The sequence below is a fragment of the Castanea sativa genome, chromosome 2 (genome assembly GCF_040712315.1).
Source record: "Castanea sativa cultivar Marrone di Chiusa Pesio chromosome 2, ASM4071231v1".
In the NCBI taxonomy this organism is placed as follows: domain Eukaryota; kingdom Viridiplantae; phylum Streptophyta; class Magnoliopsida; order Fagales; family Fagaceae; genus Castanea; species Castanea sativa.
This window is the reverse complement of record NC_134014.1, coordinates 52834719-52855042: the sequence shown is the minus strand read 5'-3', so window position 1 is coordinate 52855042 and position 20324 is coordinate 52834719. Positions and strand designations below refer to the sequence as shown.

Here is a 20324-nt window from a genome sequence, read left to right as displayed (position 1 = left end):
CTATTCTTTTTTTATTTATTTTTTTTGAGAATCACATAACGTCCTATTCTAGTAGGTCGTCCAAACTAAGGCTAAAATTGGAAATAAACAGTATTTTTCAGACAATATAATTAGTAGGTACTGTTACAAAATTATATTTTTTACCAACATCTCGAGTATAAGAGAGTTGATTTTGAGCCTAAAAATCGAGTATTTGAGGGTCGATTTTCATGGTCTGTTCACGTCTGATGTGACATTTTTTCCACATGGCATTCACCTAGAAATTGAGTCTCTAAGACTCGATTTATAAGCCGAAAAAAATTTAAGTTTGTCTCTTATGTACAAGCCATACAAAAAAAAAAAAAACACAGTACCTTCACCGTCGGCCCACCAGCCACAAGCACAAACCCCAGCAGCTAAACAAAAAACAAAAAAAAAACACAATCCAGCGCCAACACAGCACCACCAACACAACACAACCACCGCCAATACAACACCACCAACAAACCCACAGCCACCACAAAAAAAACCCACAGATAACCACAAAACAAACTCATAGCCTCAAATCACAAATTGGACCCACAAATCACAAATCAAACCCACGCCGATCAAATCACAAATCAAACCCAAACACCGAAACCACACACTGATCTCAACCCTGAAACCGACGCACACTGATCTCAACCCCACCGCATGCCCACGCTGCACACTGATTTGTAACCCATTTGACCTTGCTGAGAGAGATGTGAGAAAAGAAAGAGATGGAGAAGTAGAGAGGCGACAAAGGAAAGAGTTGTGTGAGTGAGAGAGAGAAAGGAGAGAACAAAACAGAGAGTGGGGAGAGAGGAAGAGAAGGTGTAATTTTTTTTTGGGTATTTCTCGGAATGGTACACGAGAGACTTAGACTTAAATTTTTTTTGGCTTATAAATTGAGTCTTAGAGACTTGATTTCCAAGTGGACGCTATGTGGAAAAAATGCCACATCAGACGTGATCAAACCATGAAAATCGACCCTCAAAGCCCAAAATCGACTTTCTTAGACTCAAGATGTTAGTAAAAAATATAGTTTTGTAACAGTGCCTACTAATTATATTGTTTGAAAATTAATATTAATTTCCAATTTTGGCCTCCAAACTAATGTCATTATTGTCTTTTGTCGGCACATGGTTTTCACAAAGTTTGCACATGTGTGATCGTCATCTTGCGGATAAGCTTGCACATGTGTGGTCGTCATCTTGCGGATAAGCTTGCAAAACATCTTGGCCGTCCGCTTGGGTTGATGTAGATCTCTTGATAGATACTTTCCTTCAAGGTGCGCATGGAGCGAGTTGGGTCGGGTTGAGAGGATTTTTTAACTCAATCCGCCATAGTGGGTCAAAAAAAATTCAATCTAACCCATTACATAAGTCTAACCCAACCCAACCCAACTCAACTCACATGGGTCGGGTTGGGTCGGGTTGAACCCATGGGTTGGACAAATTATTATTATTATTATTATTAAATTGAGTATAAAAAACTATAAATATAAATATAAATATAAATATATTAAAAAAACCCAAAGATTAGTATTAATGTAATTCTTTAAAGGCAAACAACACTAATGAGTAAACAATACTAATAACTAAACAACAATAGTAATTTACTAGGGTTTGTGTGAAATAATTGACTTTTATATAGGATAGGAAAAATTGGTTATTTTAAAAAATTTATTAATTATATAATATATTTTAAATATATATATATATATATATATATATATATATATATATATATATATATTAAATATATGGGTAGGTCGGGTTGGGTTTGACGGGTTTGAAATTTTATGATCTAAACCCAACCCGACCCACTATCAAAATTTTTTTTGTTATCCAACCCAGCCCACCAAGGCCTAAAAACCGACCTAACCCAACTAGTTGGGTTAGATTGGGCTGGTTTGGGAGGTTGGTTGCACACCCCTATCCAAGACATTGCATCCTTGTTGGAAATCTTCTCGTTGAACATGCTCCATAGTAGAACTTTGTCTGAAAAGAAGTAGACTTTAACTTGGCTCTCGGGGTTAATCTTAACCATCTCCAAATATTGCTGCATAAGCATCAGTGCTCGTTCATCATGGAGGACACGAATACTAGCTTCTCTTTCTGGAAGGATCTTTAGCGGTTGTCCAAGCTTGTTGACATTTCCTGCAACACCTAACTTAAGAAATATCTCCTTCTTTTGAGCTCCAATCCTTGTCCTGGAAAATACTTAATAACTGAATAATCTGGTTCGATATAAACAGTATCAAGTAATCCACAATGGTATAGCTGAATCGCCATATTAAGGTCTGCTTCTGGATTTAAACAGAACTTTGATCCTGTCTTTCCCCTTCTGTCGATAGTCCAATAGTGTTCGCTTTCGATTGTCTCGAGAGTGGCTTTGTGACTTCTTGCCATATTGCTCCATTTGAAGAAATCTTCTGGTTGAACTTGTTCAACTGGTAGAAGGGTCTCTTTTACTTCTGTCTTCGAATCTGATGATTCCTTTCCATAGCGGTACTGCTGCTTCTTCTTTCCTTTGTCTTTCGGCTGCTGAACTTGCGGTCAAAGGATGATTTCTTTTGCTTGAAGATTTTTGTAGATAGTCACTGGCTCCTTAGGTAGTGCTGATACTACAACTGTTCTTCTGGCTTTTAGCTTTCTTGCCGAATTCTGCTACTGGAATGACGTCTGCTGGCCGCTTAGTTTAGGAAATTTGATAGGCAAGAATGTTTTGAATTTTGTGATAAATTAATAGATTAATTAGCCAAATTTATTAATTGATCAATTTAACATGCATTGTACGTGGCCAGGGTGGAGCCACTTGGCTACTTGACCCCCCAAATTTTTTCAAATTTCCTTTAAAGTATGTCAAAAAAATTACATGGGCCCCCCAAAAGTTAAGATACGGCCCCCATATTATTCTCAACCATTTTTCTAGAGTTCTAGACTTTTAGTCCAATACAACTTCAAACTAAACAAAAAATTGGCCCACAAATCTGGCTGTGGCCTTCTTCAATTAAATCCCACAAATCTTGGCCTACATCCAACCCCACCAGCTAGAGCCAGCCCCAATTCCCTAAGCAAACGAAATTATTCTATTCTAAACCATAACACTTCCAGCCCAGCCCGAATCCAAAATCTAAAATACCTAATCAAACACAAACAAAAGGCATTCAATCCCCACCGTCTAAAAAAAAAAAGAAATTCTCACCGTCTAAACAATCTAAAAGAGAGAACAAATGAACAATCTTCACGCCTCACCTCACGCCTCTGCCTTACCCTTAGTTTTTTACCTTCTTAGTTCACGCCTCCAACTCTAATAGTGTCACACTCATCGGCTCACCGTGACGCTGCTACCTCCACCAGCTCACCGTGACACCGCTGCCTCCACCTACCTTGCTACCTCAATTCCTCAAGGTATCTCATTCATTCTTTACTTGACTTCTCTGATCTCTCTCTTTTTCTCTACAACAAAAGTACTGAACTAAATACTGATACTTGAATAGAAATATCAAATATGAAATATGTGTTTGTGATTTCCCTTTGCTAGCAAAGCAATTTATACTTATTACTTTGTCTTTTGTCTTTTTGTGTTTGTTGTCATTGTATTCTTTATTATTTAATCCGTTGACTTTGAGACTCAGACCAGCCTTTTTCCTTTTGGCTTTTGTGTTGTTTGTCTTGTCCCTTGAGTGGGGACCGGGTGGGGCTTGCCGGCTTGCATTGTGTAAGTAAATTACAAAAAAAAAAAAAAAAAAAATTATCTATGGAAGGAAATTGAAGTAGTGGGCTGTGAGTTTGTCACAAAGTCTAGGTATTTGGTTTATGTTGTTTGTTTTATTGTTTATACTTTTGATTGATTTGCTTATTTAGTTTTTTTATTCTAAAAAGTCATTACTTAACTACAAGTGTAATTATATTATAATAAGAATGAATTTTATATGATAAGAAATTACAGAAATTACATTTAATAAGAATAAAAAAATAACAAAATGAAGATCTAGACCTCTCTCAGTGCACCAATGCAGGGTAAGACACTTGTATCACTCTTGATGTAGTTTTCAAATTCCTTCAGGACTATTGAACTGAAAAATACAAATTCCCTGGAACCCAAAAGGCAGGAAAGGAAAGGAAAAACAAAACAATGATCAGAACAACGCCAACTGAAATTCTAAAAAAGAAATATAAACTAGAATTTTCAGAAAGCAGAATCCTTTGAATACTTCTTATATAAAGGCTCCCTTCCAGACATGTCAGACAAAAGCATTACAACACTACACACTAGCAAAAATACAGGGTTAAAATGGATCCATTTTATCAATGTTTTGCATTAAATGGGAAAACTCAGAAGTAAATGTAAGATAAGCATAAACTGTGGATATGTTTACATAAATAAAACTAAAAGGGAAGAAGAAAGCAGGGCAAAAAAGATAATGTAGAAACCAAATCAACAAGAGCTAGGAGTTGCATCTCCAACTAAACAATCATTATTAAATAGGAGCCAGCTATCCAGCCAGGCCATTTCTGATTTGCATATTAACAGAGCTATGTTATGGTTAGTAGAAATATAGAACTGACAAGTAGGCATACTACATATTAGTAAATTAGTTGAAAATTTACCAAGCCAGAAATATCATTTCAGCGAATGCACATAACTTCAGCAAAATGTTAGATAGTTTTCAACAAAAAATATTTGATGAACACTGGATTGGTAACTCAAAAGTTCCAAACATTAAGTGATCTTTCTCTATCTTGATCTAAGAGACTGGATCCCTGCATATATATCATAGAGCCCCTTCTTGACTTCACTTAACAATATAGATCAAGCATGTGAATTAATTGACTTTAATCTTTGAGCTATCTGATAGCTAATTTTGGTAATATGATAGTGCAATTATAGCGGCAGCAACATGTATCTCCATATCTATATTTGAGGTTACTGTTACAAACAAGGACACTACGTAGAATTACAAACAAACATGAGGGCAACATTAATGATTGTGTATGTTAAAGAATGTACATAAACAATTTCTCTTGAAGGCAACTAAGGAAACAAATATGTCTCACAACAGACCAACAGAAAAGGAAGAAGAAGAATTTCTTGTTCTTTTAAGCTGGATGAAATAAATATCATCCATGGATGGCAATGATTGCATTCTCTGGAGAAGGTTTTTGACGACTACAATGAAAGATCTCTAGAAGTTAATACCAATAACCAGCATTGAAGAACCACATTATGGACTTGTTTGGTACAATTGTCAAAGTGGGTTTGCATAAATTTTTTTATTGGAAAGTTATACATGCTCCTAATAAGACTTAATCCCATGACCTCACTCTCTACCCAGTAAGTTTAGAATATCAATAACCAGAGTTGAAGGACGCACTATGAAGTTGTTTGGGACAGTTGTTGAAGTGGATTTCAAAATCATGCCATGAATAATGATGAATGTATTCTGGATGACAGGGAGCACATTACAAATGCACTAAGTGAGACTTGTTCCATGACCTCAATTTCCACCCCATTTTTATTGATAAAGAAAGTTCCATTTAAGCAAAGCCCATTAGAAAACTTATGATGTGCATTATTGGTAAGTTACACATGTATCTAGTGGATGGGTTCACACTCCATCCCATTATTATGAGAAGATGAAGTGTGAGTTGAGATAAAGCTCATTGGTGATGACTCGCTTCAATTTAAAATGAAAAGGACCAAAAATTAAATGCTTATGGCTAAAAATACAGTTTAAGCATTATGACGGAACTCTATTAGTGTGAAACATGGAATATCAGAGTTTGCATTCAGCCAAAGTCGAAAACATTTTATAAAAAAAAGAAAACTTAATCCAAAAATGCAAAAGAAAAATCTATTTTGATGCTTACGTGAAACTCCTTGGTTAGTGATGTCTACCATTACCTGCAGAAAAATCACTTGTTTGAATAAAACAACCTATCATGGTTAACTCCACAATCATAGAAACCCCACAAAGTGCTACTGCTATCCATGTATTCAGAACAAAAAATAAGGAAAACACTTTCCTTTATAAATTAGAGCATGTTCGAATACGGTTAGGGATTTGTTAGAATTAGAGTTAAATAATTAAATCTACAATTTCCTAACAACTTAAGCTTTTGAAATGATCGGTAATTTATCTAATTGGATAACACGGATAATCCTAGATTCATTCAAAGAGACAACACCCATAGAGGATCAATCAAGTTTTGCTATAGGGTAATTATACAAGAAAATTAATAAAACTAAGGACTTATCTCTCTAGCATAAGCCTAATTAGTAAACAACCAAAAGCAAGCTTCCTCTACAAAAAAACAATATTCACAATCAGTAACACAGAGAAGCTTTTACAATAAGCGTTTGCCGTTTATAGTTTCTCTTAAACCACTGAGTCCTGACTGCCTTTAGCTTTAGGTATGATTTACAATAAACGACTGCCGTTTATCTTAGTTGCACAAATGACAGAAACATTTTCGTCGTTTCGTTTCATTCAGCTCTTTTGATTTCTTTAATTTCTTTCAAAATTTTCTCAGCAACCAAACGAAGTTGAATCTTAAAATTTTGGAAAATTTTTTATTTCATATATCCTAAACCTCCGTTCGATTGTAAGAAAAAAGAGGAAAATTAAGCTTCGATTCTACGTTTAACTATTGATTTGTTTACTTTTCATAAATTTGAGGTTTAAAACCTTGATTACGTTTCGCTGCATGCATTTTCTCGGGAAACAAACGGAAAAAAAACCAGAATCCAGAAACAAAATTCTAAACACAGAGAGAGAGCTTACGATCACGGCTATTTTGAACAAGGCTTTGTGTGTCGCCGCCATGAGAGAGGACAATTCGGAATCCAAGAATGACATTGTTGCAGCAGCAGATTAGGTTCCAAACACAAATCACGCACCGATTCAACAAATGGAATCGGAAACGCAGAGAGAGAGAGAGAGAGAGGTGCGTGTGTTTGAGAAACGAGAAAGGATGAGTCGTCAGAGAAGGTTGTTATATTTGCGTGGGGACGTGTCATTTTTTTTTGGGTGAGAATCAACACCAATCACTTTTATTAAGAAGTTGCAGAATCTAAAACAACAAGCTGTTTTATGTCAGATGAAACATGCTCAATCTACACTAGTAAAGGAAAAGAAACAATAGCGCTTTTAGCCAAAAATGACTCAGTTTTACATCTCCATACGGCGTTGTTTCATGCTTTAGTGGGGTGTGTAGTTGTGGCGTACAAAGTTTGTAAGCACCTAGCCAAAGTATAATTAATTGTTAGTACATAATTACATATCTGGTTGCACACAAGCCACAGCATACACAATCTATTTTTTAAATTAAAATTTCTCGCATTATGATTATGCAATAGACACGGTCCTAAAACATATTACATATATGTAGTTTGATATGTTTAGATATTTTCAACTTTACTATGGAGAGGGAGGGGCCTACCCTTTTATGAGAGGGAGGGAGCATACTTTCGGAGTATGCAATAACAACTTTGTCGATTCTACCTCTAAACTTTTATAGCTACGTTGACTTCTTCAAATTAGTCATCTATCACCCCTATCTAGTATCTACTACAATAAATAATGTGGCTAGCATGAACATTTCAAGAGGCAATGCTTTTCCTCTCCTTATAACTCAAAATGAATCCGGGTCAATTAAATAGCCCTAGGTCAAAAATTCAGGGCAATTAGTTGTCAAGTATTGAGGAATATATATATATATATACACACACACACACACACACAGAAGGGTGAGCCTCACCCACCATGGAGTCCGCCCTTCTATGAGAGGAAGGGAGCATACTCTCGGAGTATACAATAACAACCCTGTTGATTCTACCTCTAAGCTTTTATAGCTACATTGGCTTCTTCAAATTAGTCATCTATCACCCCTATCTGCTACAATAATCAGAGTACAATATAGTTGCACACAATGAAATCTTTCATCCAAATACATTGAGATCAATTGTTATTTTATTTGTCACCATCTTTTTTCAAAGTACCTCATAACAACGATCCATTCTTTCTTATGGTCAACTAGGTAACATTTTGAACAAATCTTATCACTAAGTTGGTTGTATGATATTGTATCAAAACTCAAGTTTGTGCATTATGTTGCTAGGCTTGCCAAAAAAAAAAAAAAAAAAAAAGTTATGTTTTTAGCATGCATGTACTCATTATCTAATTGGTCGAAGCAGAGCATTTATCCTAAGTTAGTGCATCTTTGGAATGTTGAGTAATTACTTGTTGATTGGTCGTTATTGACAACAAGAATTATCGAAAAGGTCCCCCTTAATCTGTTACATACCCTAATCAGAAATGATAACCGTTAATACTTTAGGAGTAAGATCATCAATATGACCATTCCATTAACATCAAAGTTTACAATGATAAGATTGGATCACTGAATCAAAAGATATCAAGCCACATCAAATTTTAATGGCTAAGATGCATTTTTGTAAATCAGGGTTAAATCTATGTGATTACGGTTAATTTATTTTGAATGGTTCTTAAAAATTAATTTAAATTACGTAGATGTCAAAATCTCATGGGCTTAATTTTAATACAAGGATGTAATAAACAATATTAGATAAATCCTACAAGATAAATTTTTATTCTTTATTTTGCCTCTTGTTAAAAAGGAAGGATATTTTAAAATTAAAAATTACTTGGAAAGCACTCACATCTTTAAATTAACACTAAGGTTATACCCAAAGATTGTATCTTGAGTTAATCCATTTGATAGAATGTATGAGTTAGTCCAATGCTCAATGCAATCCAATCAGAATACTCCATAATTACTATCATTACTTGAAATATTTTTCAGATAACATTCTTTTTCGATTGAGTATGGTATCGACTATTCCCCAGCAGTCTATTAGTTAACTATAGATATTTTAGTTAATAGTTGTATAGTAGATATACCAAATAGTTTCCTGGGGCATGTTCAGTTGTCCAATTGAAGCTTAGTTATAATCTTATGTTTGCTTTGAGGTGGTTTTTGTAACTTTTATGGTTTTCAAGGAAAAGATACTATAGCTTCCTTCATGGACAAAACTTAAGTATAGTTTAATTTGTAGGTGCTATAAATTAGGTTTCTCAATTAATATCAATCATTTAATCAAATTATTCAATAAATCACATTGATAGATTTAATTGTCTTTGGAGGAAGATAACATTGCTTGCACCACATTGGCCAATATTGTCATATAGTTGAATTTAACTAAGAGATCTAAGATAATACAACACCTAAATAATTGTAACTAGGTTTTACTCCTGTTTAAAAGGTTACATAAAAAGTGAAATATTATCTTTAAGCATTGGTATATTAAGGGTTTGTTTGAATACCGTTTATTTCGCTGAAAACTGAAAATAGTAAAAAAATAATAAAAAAGTTACTGTTCACGTGCTTGGCACTGTTCATAAGCCTAAATGCACTGTTCATGGACAATGAACAGTGCAAGAGGCGTTGTCCAAGAAAAAAAAAAACGCAGACGCTGGATGCTGAAACGCAGTATCCAAATGCTGCTTAAGTTATTAACTTCTATATTTCTTTTTATAATAAACAAAAGAGTATATTTAGTTGCACTTATTGATAAATATTTCCGTTTGAAGTTCATCAACAGAAAGATCCAAATGAGTACATTCAAGGGCATGTTACATCACAAGCAAAATAGAAAAAAAAATCGCTTTTATTACAGTGATATAAGTAATAAAAAAAATTGTATTATAAGCAGTTTAATTCGAATAGGAATTGGTATATTAACATTTATATTTTCATTTTATAATAAACAAAAGAGTATATTTAGTTGCACTTATTGATAAATATTTCCATTTGAAGTTCATCAACAAAAAGATCCAAATGAGTACTTTCAAGGGCATGTTACATCACAAGTATAATAGAAAAAAAAATCGCTCTTTTATTACAGTGATATAGGTAATAATAAATAAATAAATAAAACTTGTATTATAAATAGTTTAATTAGAATAGGATAAAGTAAAGAGAATGTCTCTTAGAAAAATTTATGAATGGTGTTCTTAATCATCTGAGAGGTTAGCAAGGCATAAGCTCGTTCAGTGGGGTGATAACTGTCCCAGAAGATGTATTTAGTGTCATCCTTGCATGTATTTGGATTATAAGCACAAAATAAGATCCCAACCTCAAAATCTCCTGTGCCGCAACATCCATCATCCACTACTTCAAATCCTGAATTCATAAGTAATGATCAACAGAAAGAAAATGCAAATTGTTCTTCGCATATGATGTCTACATTGGCATATGTTTTTGTTAATATTGTAAGGAATCATCACACTAGTTTTTTTAGTTCGTCTCCTAGTTATATATGTATGAGTATAACTTTATAGAGGGTTGTGTTTGTTTCTAGATTTGAAATCTTCCAAATGGGTTACAACTCTTGATGAAAGGGTGCTTGAATGTTTATAAATAGAGGATGTCTAGCTCCTTTCATTTCTAAACAAACTCTTTGCATATGATTTCCGACCTCATGAGACATGTATTTCTTTGGGACCAAATTGGTATCAAAGTAAGGTTTCCCACAATGTTTTCCACAGATGCTGTGGACCATGGCTTCAGCCAGTTGATGTGAGCGTCCATGATCATGTGGGTGTGTTGACCACCTTAATTGGTTGTAGTGATTGGAGGCAACAACATAATAGCATTGACATTAGTTTACCTTAAAAATTCTTTCTAATTTAGGATGCAAACCTATTTTTTCTATTTTAGCAAACCGCATTTTCAATTTTACTAAATCAGATTCTCTATTTTAAATCATATTTCATTTATATATAATTTCTTCATTCATTTCTTATTATTTATATAACTTTTCAAAACTCTCACTTTTATTTATTACCGTTATAAGGAAATAGAAAACAATAAACAAATGAAAAAAGGAATGAAAAATTGATGAAGCCAAAGCAAAAGACAAATGGTTCGCAGACATAGACCATGCTGCTAGAAGCTTATCCAGCGACCATGACTACCATCTCTGGCAAAACACATGAACAACCTAAGCAGTAATGCTGTGAATAGATGGTGCATGGAGAAATATATGGCCAATGAAAGAGCAGATCGTTTTGGACAAAGGTAGAAGAAGTAACTTGAAGATGTAGAAAAAGAAAAATTTTTTTTTTTTGCAAGGGGCTTTGCGGTTGATAAATGACCATTTATTAAGTGGGAATTCATACACGTAACAAAACAACGTGAACTTTAACTTTAGTGATAAATAATATTACAGAATAATTGGAAACAGTCGTGGCGAACGATGTAGTTTTGTAGATCTGATATAGATGCGATTAGGTTAGCCATGGCTTACTGATCATACCGAATTCAGTTTGACATTATTGGACCATTTTTTGACCCATGCATCTGGCACAATCTGGGCTAAATTAACCTAGTTTCAATTGAAGAATTATATAAAAAACCTTGGAATTATAGGAATTCTAGGGCAGGGCCGGGTGGCTTGATGTATTTCGGGGCCTAAGGTGAAAATTGATTATCTTGTATTAGATGCAAAATTACTACTAATTAATATGAACTATGTAGAATTTTTTTTCTTTTTTTTAGAAATTTTATAAACAGAAAAAGTTTGACAAAATTTTTCATACTTATTGATGTGGCAGATTGATAGTGGTAAGTAAAAAAACGGTGTAAGTGATAGACTTAAATGAGAACTAGTAAAAGTTTGGTAACTCAACTCTTATTATTATTCTTTTTTTTAAAAGTGCAATATTCACAATATTTTTTATAACAAATTCTAGGTTTTAAGTTGCCTTTTGTTTTCTATATGAAAATATTATTATAATTATTTTTTTGCCATCAATAACAACCTACTGCTTAACATTAGTTGTAAAAATGTTGTGAAAAATATTGTGGATGTTGCATTTTTTTTTCTCTTTTTTATTTGTTTTTCATCTGGTAAAAAAATATTATTTTATTTATTGATTATAAATAACCCTATTGATTAAAATTTGAGGGCATTTTTTTGCTTGGGGCCTTAGGTGACCGCATTTTTTGCTCTAGCATTCAGCCGGCTCTGTTCTAGGGTACAATACAGCCAGTTAGTGGTGACCCAATATTGAAATAGCGTGATTTACTTCTGGTACTTTTTTAATTAAATAATATGATAGTTTATTTAGTTAGTGAGTGATATGACAATTTCTTATTAAAATAAAATTAGATTTCAGTTTAAAATGTGGAAGTATGCTAAACTCATATTAAAGTGAATCGCAAGCATTAAAGATAATGATGACCGCGATTACCATGTTTTGTAGGGTGGTCAATAAGGTGAAGTAATGGATAGTACATATCCATGTAGACGAGTTTAGCTGCTGGAAGCTTTTTGTTGAGATTAACCAATTGAGAGGAGAGCTTGGAGTTGAAGAGAATTGCTGCTTGGTTTAAAGACGCTGAACAACTTCTTTGTAAGCCTCCTCTCAGTGTTCTTTGCATCGGCAAACACCCTATTGCTGGTATACTTAACACTCCAATCCTTCTCACACCCAATGCATAGAGTTCCTGCCAATTATATACTATAACCCGTCAAACATCATGAAATAGCATAAACTTTTTTTTTTCTTTTTTTTTTTTTCCTCGCCTTAGATTTTTAGAGTTAGTTTTTTACTTATAATTTCAGGTAAGAAGTGGTCTGTTTTCTATGGATAGACTTACAATTACCATCAACATAAAATAAAATTGTTAATATATAGATGATAGTTCTTTTGTAAATTCTTATTAATTTGGCTACTTTGTTCTTATTTTTTTTTGGTACGCATCTTCTAGTCTACACTATTTTGCTACAAATTAGAGTTGCAATTTTGAATACAAATTATGAGTTTCAATTTTGAATTAGAAAGACCAGTGTACTTGAGCATCAGAGGTATGTAAGCCGAAACCAGCTCTTTAGTTCTTTACATTAATTGGAGCACTTACATGGTGGTTGTTAAAGATATATTAGCCCAATTGCATAAGTCCAAGCTCAATCCTACTTTGTATGCAAGCCAAGCTTCTAGTTGTACTAAAAGTCTATTGATCATAATTAATGTATGGTTAGTTTAGGATTTAACCTACCATATATTCTCATGTTAGATTTGTTGTAACACAAAATTTGTGTTACACTCTCATTTAATAAAAAAATGTAATCCTTAATTAAGAGTTTTTTCTATCAACAAAGGCCGTCTGAACCACGTAATTCTCAAGTTCTCTATTTTATACTTCTATTTCCGCATTTATTTTAGCATATGATCAACATGAAATGTCAAAGCTAACATTCAATAGTGGCCATGAGTAGTAGCCAATTTTTTTTAGAGGGTGTATCTAGATTACATTGTCCTTATGTTTTCAAAAACTTACTTGCAAGAAACTTAAAGATGAATTGATCATTAGATCCGTATAAGAATTGATATCATACTGAAACATCCTGACAAAATAAGTATTTGCAATGTCATCAGTCCCTATGCTCAACATGTATATTCCTTTTGATAGTATAGAGGCCATTCTGTCTTCACCCGCTGCTGCCTTTATTTTCTTTATGTAATTCTTGAACATCTCTAATTGATCTGACAATGATAAGACAGACTGATATGGAAGAAATAAGCTAGTCATGGAATTTAGAATTAAAATTAGAAGAAAAACAAAGGGAAGATCAGAGGAATTACTATCATCATGGATGTGAGAGGATCATATCCTGCACCACCAGAGGCAAAACTTACGCCACTAAGAAGGTCTTGAAGTTGCAAGTTTGAGTCCAAATAAGCTGGCAAGAGCTCCTTGAGACCTAATTCTTCAGCTGAAGATTGTTTCAGAATCTCTTAAATCTACATTTTGTGTGTAAGAGTAAATGATTATCACACACAGTGTGTACGTATATAGACTGAAATCGTGTTTTCACAGACGGTGCATAGTTGTATTTAACTAGCTAGTTAATTATGTGCAACAATAAATTAATAGTATGTGTAATACAAGGCTAGTCCATTTAGCAGAATCTAATAGCTAGAGCAGTTTTGGGACTACCTATGAAGTCTGAGGGAACCCTTCCATTGCTAAACCTTCCAGTAGGTTTTCCTCCCTTGAAGTCTTTCCCATATGGAGGGAAATTGCACTTTATTAAAGTATCGATATGGTTGTTGTTTCCTGTATCCACGATTGAATCTCCAAATACAAAAACTGCTGGAACTTGACCTGTTTCATTTTTAGGTAGTATCATGGCACGTCCATCATTAAGGAAAAATATAATGACGGAGAAAATAATGAATAAAGTAGAAGAAACAGAATTTTCAGGGTGGAACTTCATTCTAATATATGAAAATCTACTTTCTTCTTCAAGTTTACAAGGGAAAAATGAGAAGAGAAAGTTCTGATCAGAGATTCGATTTTTTTTTTTAATCAGTGATAGAATTGTTAATGCAGGAACTTCCACCATAGACTTGAGTTTGGTGCCAGCATCTTACTGGACGCAAATATGTTGCAGTTGTTAAAATTTAAAGGTGAAGTGCATGGTTTACGTGCTCTTGTTATTTTGGTAAGGTAGCAGAAGTTGTCAAATTCGTTCTAAGTTGAACGAGGAGGGGTGTGGAGTGTGGACAAGAAAAATTAAAAGATCAATCCATTTTGGCAATTTATATACATACTCCCAGTGGACTAGGGTGCACTAGAATTGGAATCGTCTACTATAAGGAGCCAGGTAATTAAACTGTCATAAGGATTAAAATATAAAGGTAAGTCAATAAGTTTTATAAGGATATTAGTTTAGAAAATATTTTTATAATTTTTTTATGGGAATTTAAAAAAATTATTAATTTTTTTAAATATTTTTTATATTTTTCATAAAAGTGGTGTTAAAATATTTATAAAATGGTTTATTAACAATTGTTTTAAGACACTAGATAAAGGTCCTATTAATTCATCTTTGGAAAATGTTAAGGTTATGGGTTTAGAAACTATTTTTAAAAACATTTTATTAAGAGAATGATAAAACAATAAATGTTATTGAGAGAATTTTTTATATTTATTATAAAAGTGGTGTCAAAACTTTCCTATTATGGTTTATTAATAATTGTCCTAAAGACATCTATTTACATGACCCTTTATCTTTAGTATCATCTCATGAATTAAATGGAATGATAACTTCCCATTTTATAAGGCTATGGGGGTAAGAGGCATGTTAGTTAATTCACTAAAAACAAGGTTAGCGTGTAATAAATGTTCAATAATGATTTTTTTTTTATAAGAAATGCTAATAGATGTCCTTAGTGTAATGGTTAACAATTCATTTAAAGTGTGTTTGTTTGAAGGTGAAATAGGGTGAATGGAAAACTTTGGAGAGAAAATAGGAAAGAAATTTTTTTTGGAATGTGTTTGGTTGGGTGAGGAGGAAGGAAAATAAATGATGGGATCCAAGTATTTTCTTTCCGGACTCACCAAAAAGTTTTCTTCAAAATGAAAAGAAAATTGAAGGGAAAAATTGGACATAATTTTTGGACAAAAATACCAATGTGCAGTTGCACATGGGCTTATCTACTTTGCTCTTTTTCATTTTTTTTTCTTTTTCTTTTCTTTCCTCCTGGACATTGCCTCTTTTTTTTTTTTTGATTTACTGGGTAGGCTTCCTACACATCCAGTTCTCATATTCTTCTTCTTTTGTGTTCTTTTTTATTTTTTAATAAATTTAGGTGATTGATTTTTTTTGGTTGTTTATTCCTTTTTTGGTTTTAATTGAGCATTATTTTTTAACAAAGGGTATATGCATAAATTTATGCAAACTCGCTTTTTCCATCCTTTCATTTTTTCACTCCCAACCAAACAAAAATGAGAGAAAGTAAAATATTTTCTATACTCCCACTTATCCATCTTCTCACTATTTTCTATCCTCCCACTTTTCCACCTTTCTAATCAAATTGATTCTTAAAGAAAGTTTTTTTGGGGAAAAAAAAGCAATTAATGTTTTGACAATTTTTTTCATTCTCCATAAAAGTGATGTTAAAACTTTCTTAAAATTGATTGTTAACCATTACTTTAAGGGCACTCATTAGTAGGACCCTTCCTTTAATTCTTCGACCTTTTCTTTCTTATCCAGTGTACTAGACATGCACAAGACATTAATGATTACTCACATCTTCACAAATATGGCCGACTTTTATTTTCTTTTAGCCACTCTTTTAGAGCAAGCGTAAGAGCAATCGCATCAGAGGTTATAAAATTGTGCAAAATACAAAAAGTGGTTAATTTTACACATTTTAACCAAAATAAACACCCACATTAGTGCTTGCAAAATTGTACATATATATAAAAGTGTTATAGTAACAGTGCATATATGCATGGTGACTATAGCTTTGCATTTAATATTTTAGTATATGCACGGTTAGTGTGAAATTATTGTTTCACACTTCCATACATACAATATACACAATTTTACAAAAAAAGTCGAATCTCTTTTCTATTTTCATCATATGTAACTTTGCATTATTTCCTAATTCTAGAAAATTAAAAAATAAGATAAATATATGAAAATAATTGAGTACTCAATAAAATAATGACAACTAAGGATATGAAACACCTGATGATTTGAGAGTGCATTGTTGAAAATGGGTTGACAAAACCTAAAAAACCTTAAATATTATTTTATTATTCATGCTAAATATGTAATTTATTTTGGTATTTTCTTTAGCCACATGCCTTAAAAAGAATTATATTAAAACCACTAAAAAATTGTCATGTAGTATTTTTATAAACATAATGATCATTATAAAATTCATATAATCTATTTATACTCTTGCTTTTTTTTAGAAGACATTACATTTTTTAAATTAAAAAAAATCCTTAAAAGACTGTTTTTTTTAGTGTGTAAATTTATTTTTTGAAGGTCAAACTCTTAAAATTTTTAAATTTAATGGGATTTAAACTCTATTGGGGCTAGGGGGGCAATGGCTCCTCTTAGTCCAAAGGTATGTACGTTAATGTGATGGTGCTTTTTTTTTTTTTTTTTTTTTGAGAAAAACATTATGTTACTTAATATCTAAAAATAGTACACAAAAAGAGTGAGTCAATTAAAGCCCTTTCAATTTAGTAAGTTTTTTGGATAAATTTGATTTAGTTTAATATTATTAGACAAATTAATGGTCTATTGGTGTTTCCTGTTGGCTTAACTAGTAAAGTATAGTAGAATAGGAGATTTAATTATACCTCTTATCTAAAACTTTAAAAACCTTTTCTAAGTGCTACTTATTAAATTTAAACTCGTGTAAATTCCTTTTTGCAAGATAATCTCTTGGCTCTAAATGTGATTGTACTAATCTTCTTGCATAATCACGTCACCCACTCAAACACTAGCGTGAGAAATGCTACTACTACCACCTACACACAAAGCACATGACGGGGCATAGAATAAACATGAATTAAGAAAAATCAAGTAGATAATTTCAATACTTATTCACATGCTTAAAAACCACTTTCCTGCTGAAGCTAAGAGAACTTCATGTATATATTAATCCATCGACATACTGGAACGACATTGCAGAATTGCTGACACAGTCTCAGTTTACATAACATTTTCATGATCATGAATAAAGAAAAATCTAGTAAATTGGAACATTGCAGAAATACTGACAGATAGTTAAAATCGCTGCCCTCATGAAATGAGAACCTCATGTATAAAATCCTTCAACAGACTGGAACATTGCAGAAATACTGATACATAGTCCCAATTTAAGCATAGCAATAACATAGATTGGACTCACTTCAAATTCTAATTAATAGCACAAACACTTCCAATAATAGCTGGCCAAGAAAGAGATTTGACAAATTACCCTCAGAAGAATTTGTAGATATAGTCATCCAAGACTATTGTGGTAAGGATTTTAGAGGCCAGCTCCGAGGGATGATAACTGTCCCAGAATACATATTCAGAGGCGTTGGTACATGTCTCTGGTGAAAAACTGGTACATAAAATGCTGACCTCTATTTTCCCTGTGCCACAGCATCCTTTGTTTGCCTCTTGAAATCCTAAATCCATAAGCAAAGGATTAAAAAAAGATCATTACATAACCCCCCTATATCTACAGTCACTTGATTAAGTTTACAGTGCACCTACTAAATTATCAATTCATGTTAGTACAATTTGACGTACCAACTTTTGAGAAACCAAAATCATGTGGTACGATACAATAACAGCAACAAAACCTTAGTTTCAAAGTTTTGAGGTTGGCTATAAGAGAAGGTATACCTGTATCCGGTGTATGTTTCCCCTCTCTCATAGCTATTGGGGAAACATATACCCGATGCAAAGTATATTTTTTCCAGCTATATAGATTTGCAACATATTAGTTAAGGTCAGCCACGCATATAATATTATGTGGTACGATAAAAGAAAGAAATGTATAAAAGATGTGTTTAATGAGAGTTTCCTCATCATGAATGGGAAGATAATTAGACTCACTCCTTTTGTATTACAATTGTATACCTGAAGCAGTGGATAAAATACCCAATATCCAAGTGAATCAAAACTATTAAAAAATGATGGTGGTGATTACCATATTGAGATGGGTTTTGGATGATGGCAAGCAACGGGTTATAGATATCTAAATAAACGAGCCTAGCGTCTGGAAGTCTTTTATTGATGGAATCCATTTGGGAGGAGAGCTTTGAATTGAAGAGAATTGCTGCTTGGTTTGCAGACCCAGAACACCCTCTCAGTATGCCTCCAGCCACTGTTCTCTGTGATGGCACGCACCCTATTGATGGTAAGCTTGATGCTCCAATCCTTCTTGCTCCTAGTCCATAAAGTTCCTGCCCATTATATTTTTTTTGGCACAAATTAAAGCTTGACAATGTTAGCTAATGCACACTTAAATTTACTGGACATGTTTGTCCAAGATCCAAGTACGGCCAGGCACGACCAAATTAATGTACATGTTTGCAAATTGCAATGGCATTGTGTTTTTATAAACATACCTGCAAGAAACTTGTAGCTGATCTAACCATTAGATCAGTATATCCGGGAATATCATAATGGGCTCTCCTAAACGGTGTAGAAAAATAAGTATTTGCAATGTCATTGCTCCCTGTGCACACTATGAATATACTTTTTGACAGCATAGTAGCTGTTCTGCTTTCTCCTACTGCTTCCTTTATCTTCTTTATGTAATTTCTGAACAAGTCTAATTGATCCGATAACGATAAGACAGACTGATGATGGAAAAGTAAGAAAATCACAATAAGTAATTGTTACAGTATATAGGACTAAAAAAAAAAGGTGGAGTGAGAGAGAAGGTTACCACAATTTTAGCAGTGAGAGGATCATATCCTGCACCGCCAGAGGCAAAACTTACACCAGTAAGGAGGTCTTGAAGCTGAAGATTTGGATCAAGATAAGCCGGTAGAATCTTCTTAACACCAAATATTTCAGCTGAAAGTTTGTGTCAAGAAATTTTCAGTAAAATATATTATAGAACATTCAATCATTGTATGTGAAATGGTGAATGCTACAATTGTACCATGTATTGGATCCTCAAAAAGTTTTTTTTTTTTTTTGGTGGGGGTGGAGGGGGGAGGTTAATTTAAACTGTAAATTTTGGATGTTGGTCATAAATTACAATGATTCCTGGATTGTTCCAATTCACTTGCTGTGAGGACACTACAATAAGTCCAAAAAGTATTATATATGGTGGGAAACAGCAGTAAAACGAAAAGTAAATGCTCGACACTACCTAAAAAATCTGCTGAGACCTTTCCATTGCTAAACCTTCCAGTTGGTTTTCCACCAATGAAATCTCTCCCATATGGTAGGAAATCACACTTAACCAGAGTTTCAATGTAGTTGTTGTTGCCCGTATCCACTATTGAATCTCCAAAGATTATAACTGCAGGAACTGTTTCATTCTTAGGCAGCCTTGTAGTGCTGCCAGTACTGTCATGGAAAATGTTGAACACGAGGATGATTGAGAAAATAATTATATAGGAACAAGAAAGAGGTTTTGATGAGGGAAACTTCATTGTGTTATGGTTAAGAGTTTTATGGATAAAAGAAAAAAGACGTATTAAATCTTGTTTGACAGTGTAGAACTTATAATTTGCATTTATATGACTATCTCTCGTGCAGCCTATTTATTGGACTCATAACTCATAATTTACATTTTTGGGCCTTAGGCGAGAATTAAAATTAAGTCTTTTTTATATTATATTGATGTGTTAATTAAATTAATATTTTTATTATTATAATATATTTTATTTAAAATTTATTTTTTTTCGCATTTTGAGATGCAAATTGACTAATTAAATTTTTGTGTTTAAGTTCTTCTAACATCT

The 20324-nt window shown here is 33.1% G+C and overlaps 2 protein-coding genes and 1 long non-coding RNA gene across 3 annotated transcripts; all 3 read right to left on the bottom strand.

The window, feature by feature from the left end:
• Positions 1–1915: 1915 nt before the first annotated feature.
• LOC142626104 (uncharacterized) lies at positions 1916–7181 on the bottom strand. The gene is made up of 3 exons (XR_012842454.1): positions 6794–7181; positions 4006–4102; positions 1916–3464 (listed from the first exon to the last, which is right to left on the bottom strand). It is a non-coding gene; the product is annotated as an uncharacterized LOC142626104 (long non-coding RNA).
• A 2839-nt stretch (positions 7182–10020) lies between these two features.
• Positions 10021–15798, bottom strand: LOC142625511 (GDSL esterase/lipase At3g14820-like). Its single transcript, XM_075799151.1, has 7 exons — positions 15786–15798; positions 15337–15438; positions 14037–14291; positions 13682–13812; positions 13377–13601; positions 12287–12542; positions 10021–10214 (listed from the first exon to the last, which is right to left on the bottom strand). The coding sequence occupies exons 1-7, from the start codon at positions 15796–15798 to the stop codon at positions 10021–10023; spliced, it is 1176 nt and encodes a 391-aa protein (XP_075655266.1).
• A 1839-nt stretch (positions 15799–17637) lies between these two features.
• LOC142626237 (GDSL esterase/lipase EXL3-like) lies at positions 17638–20076 on the bottom strand. Its single transcript, XM_075800037.1, has 5 exons — positions 19727–20076; positions 19295–19425; positions 18972–19205; positions 18551–18806; positions 17638–18023 (listed from the first exon to the last, which is right to left on the bottom strand). The coding sequence occupies exons 1-5, from the start codon at positions 20010–20012 to the stop codon at positions 17830–17832; spliced, it is 1101 nt and encodes a 366-aa protein (XP_075656152.1). The 5' UTR covers positions 20013–20076; the 3' UTR covers positions 17638–17829.
• Between the last annotated feature and the right edge of the window lie 248 nt (positions 20077–20324).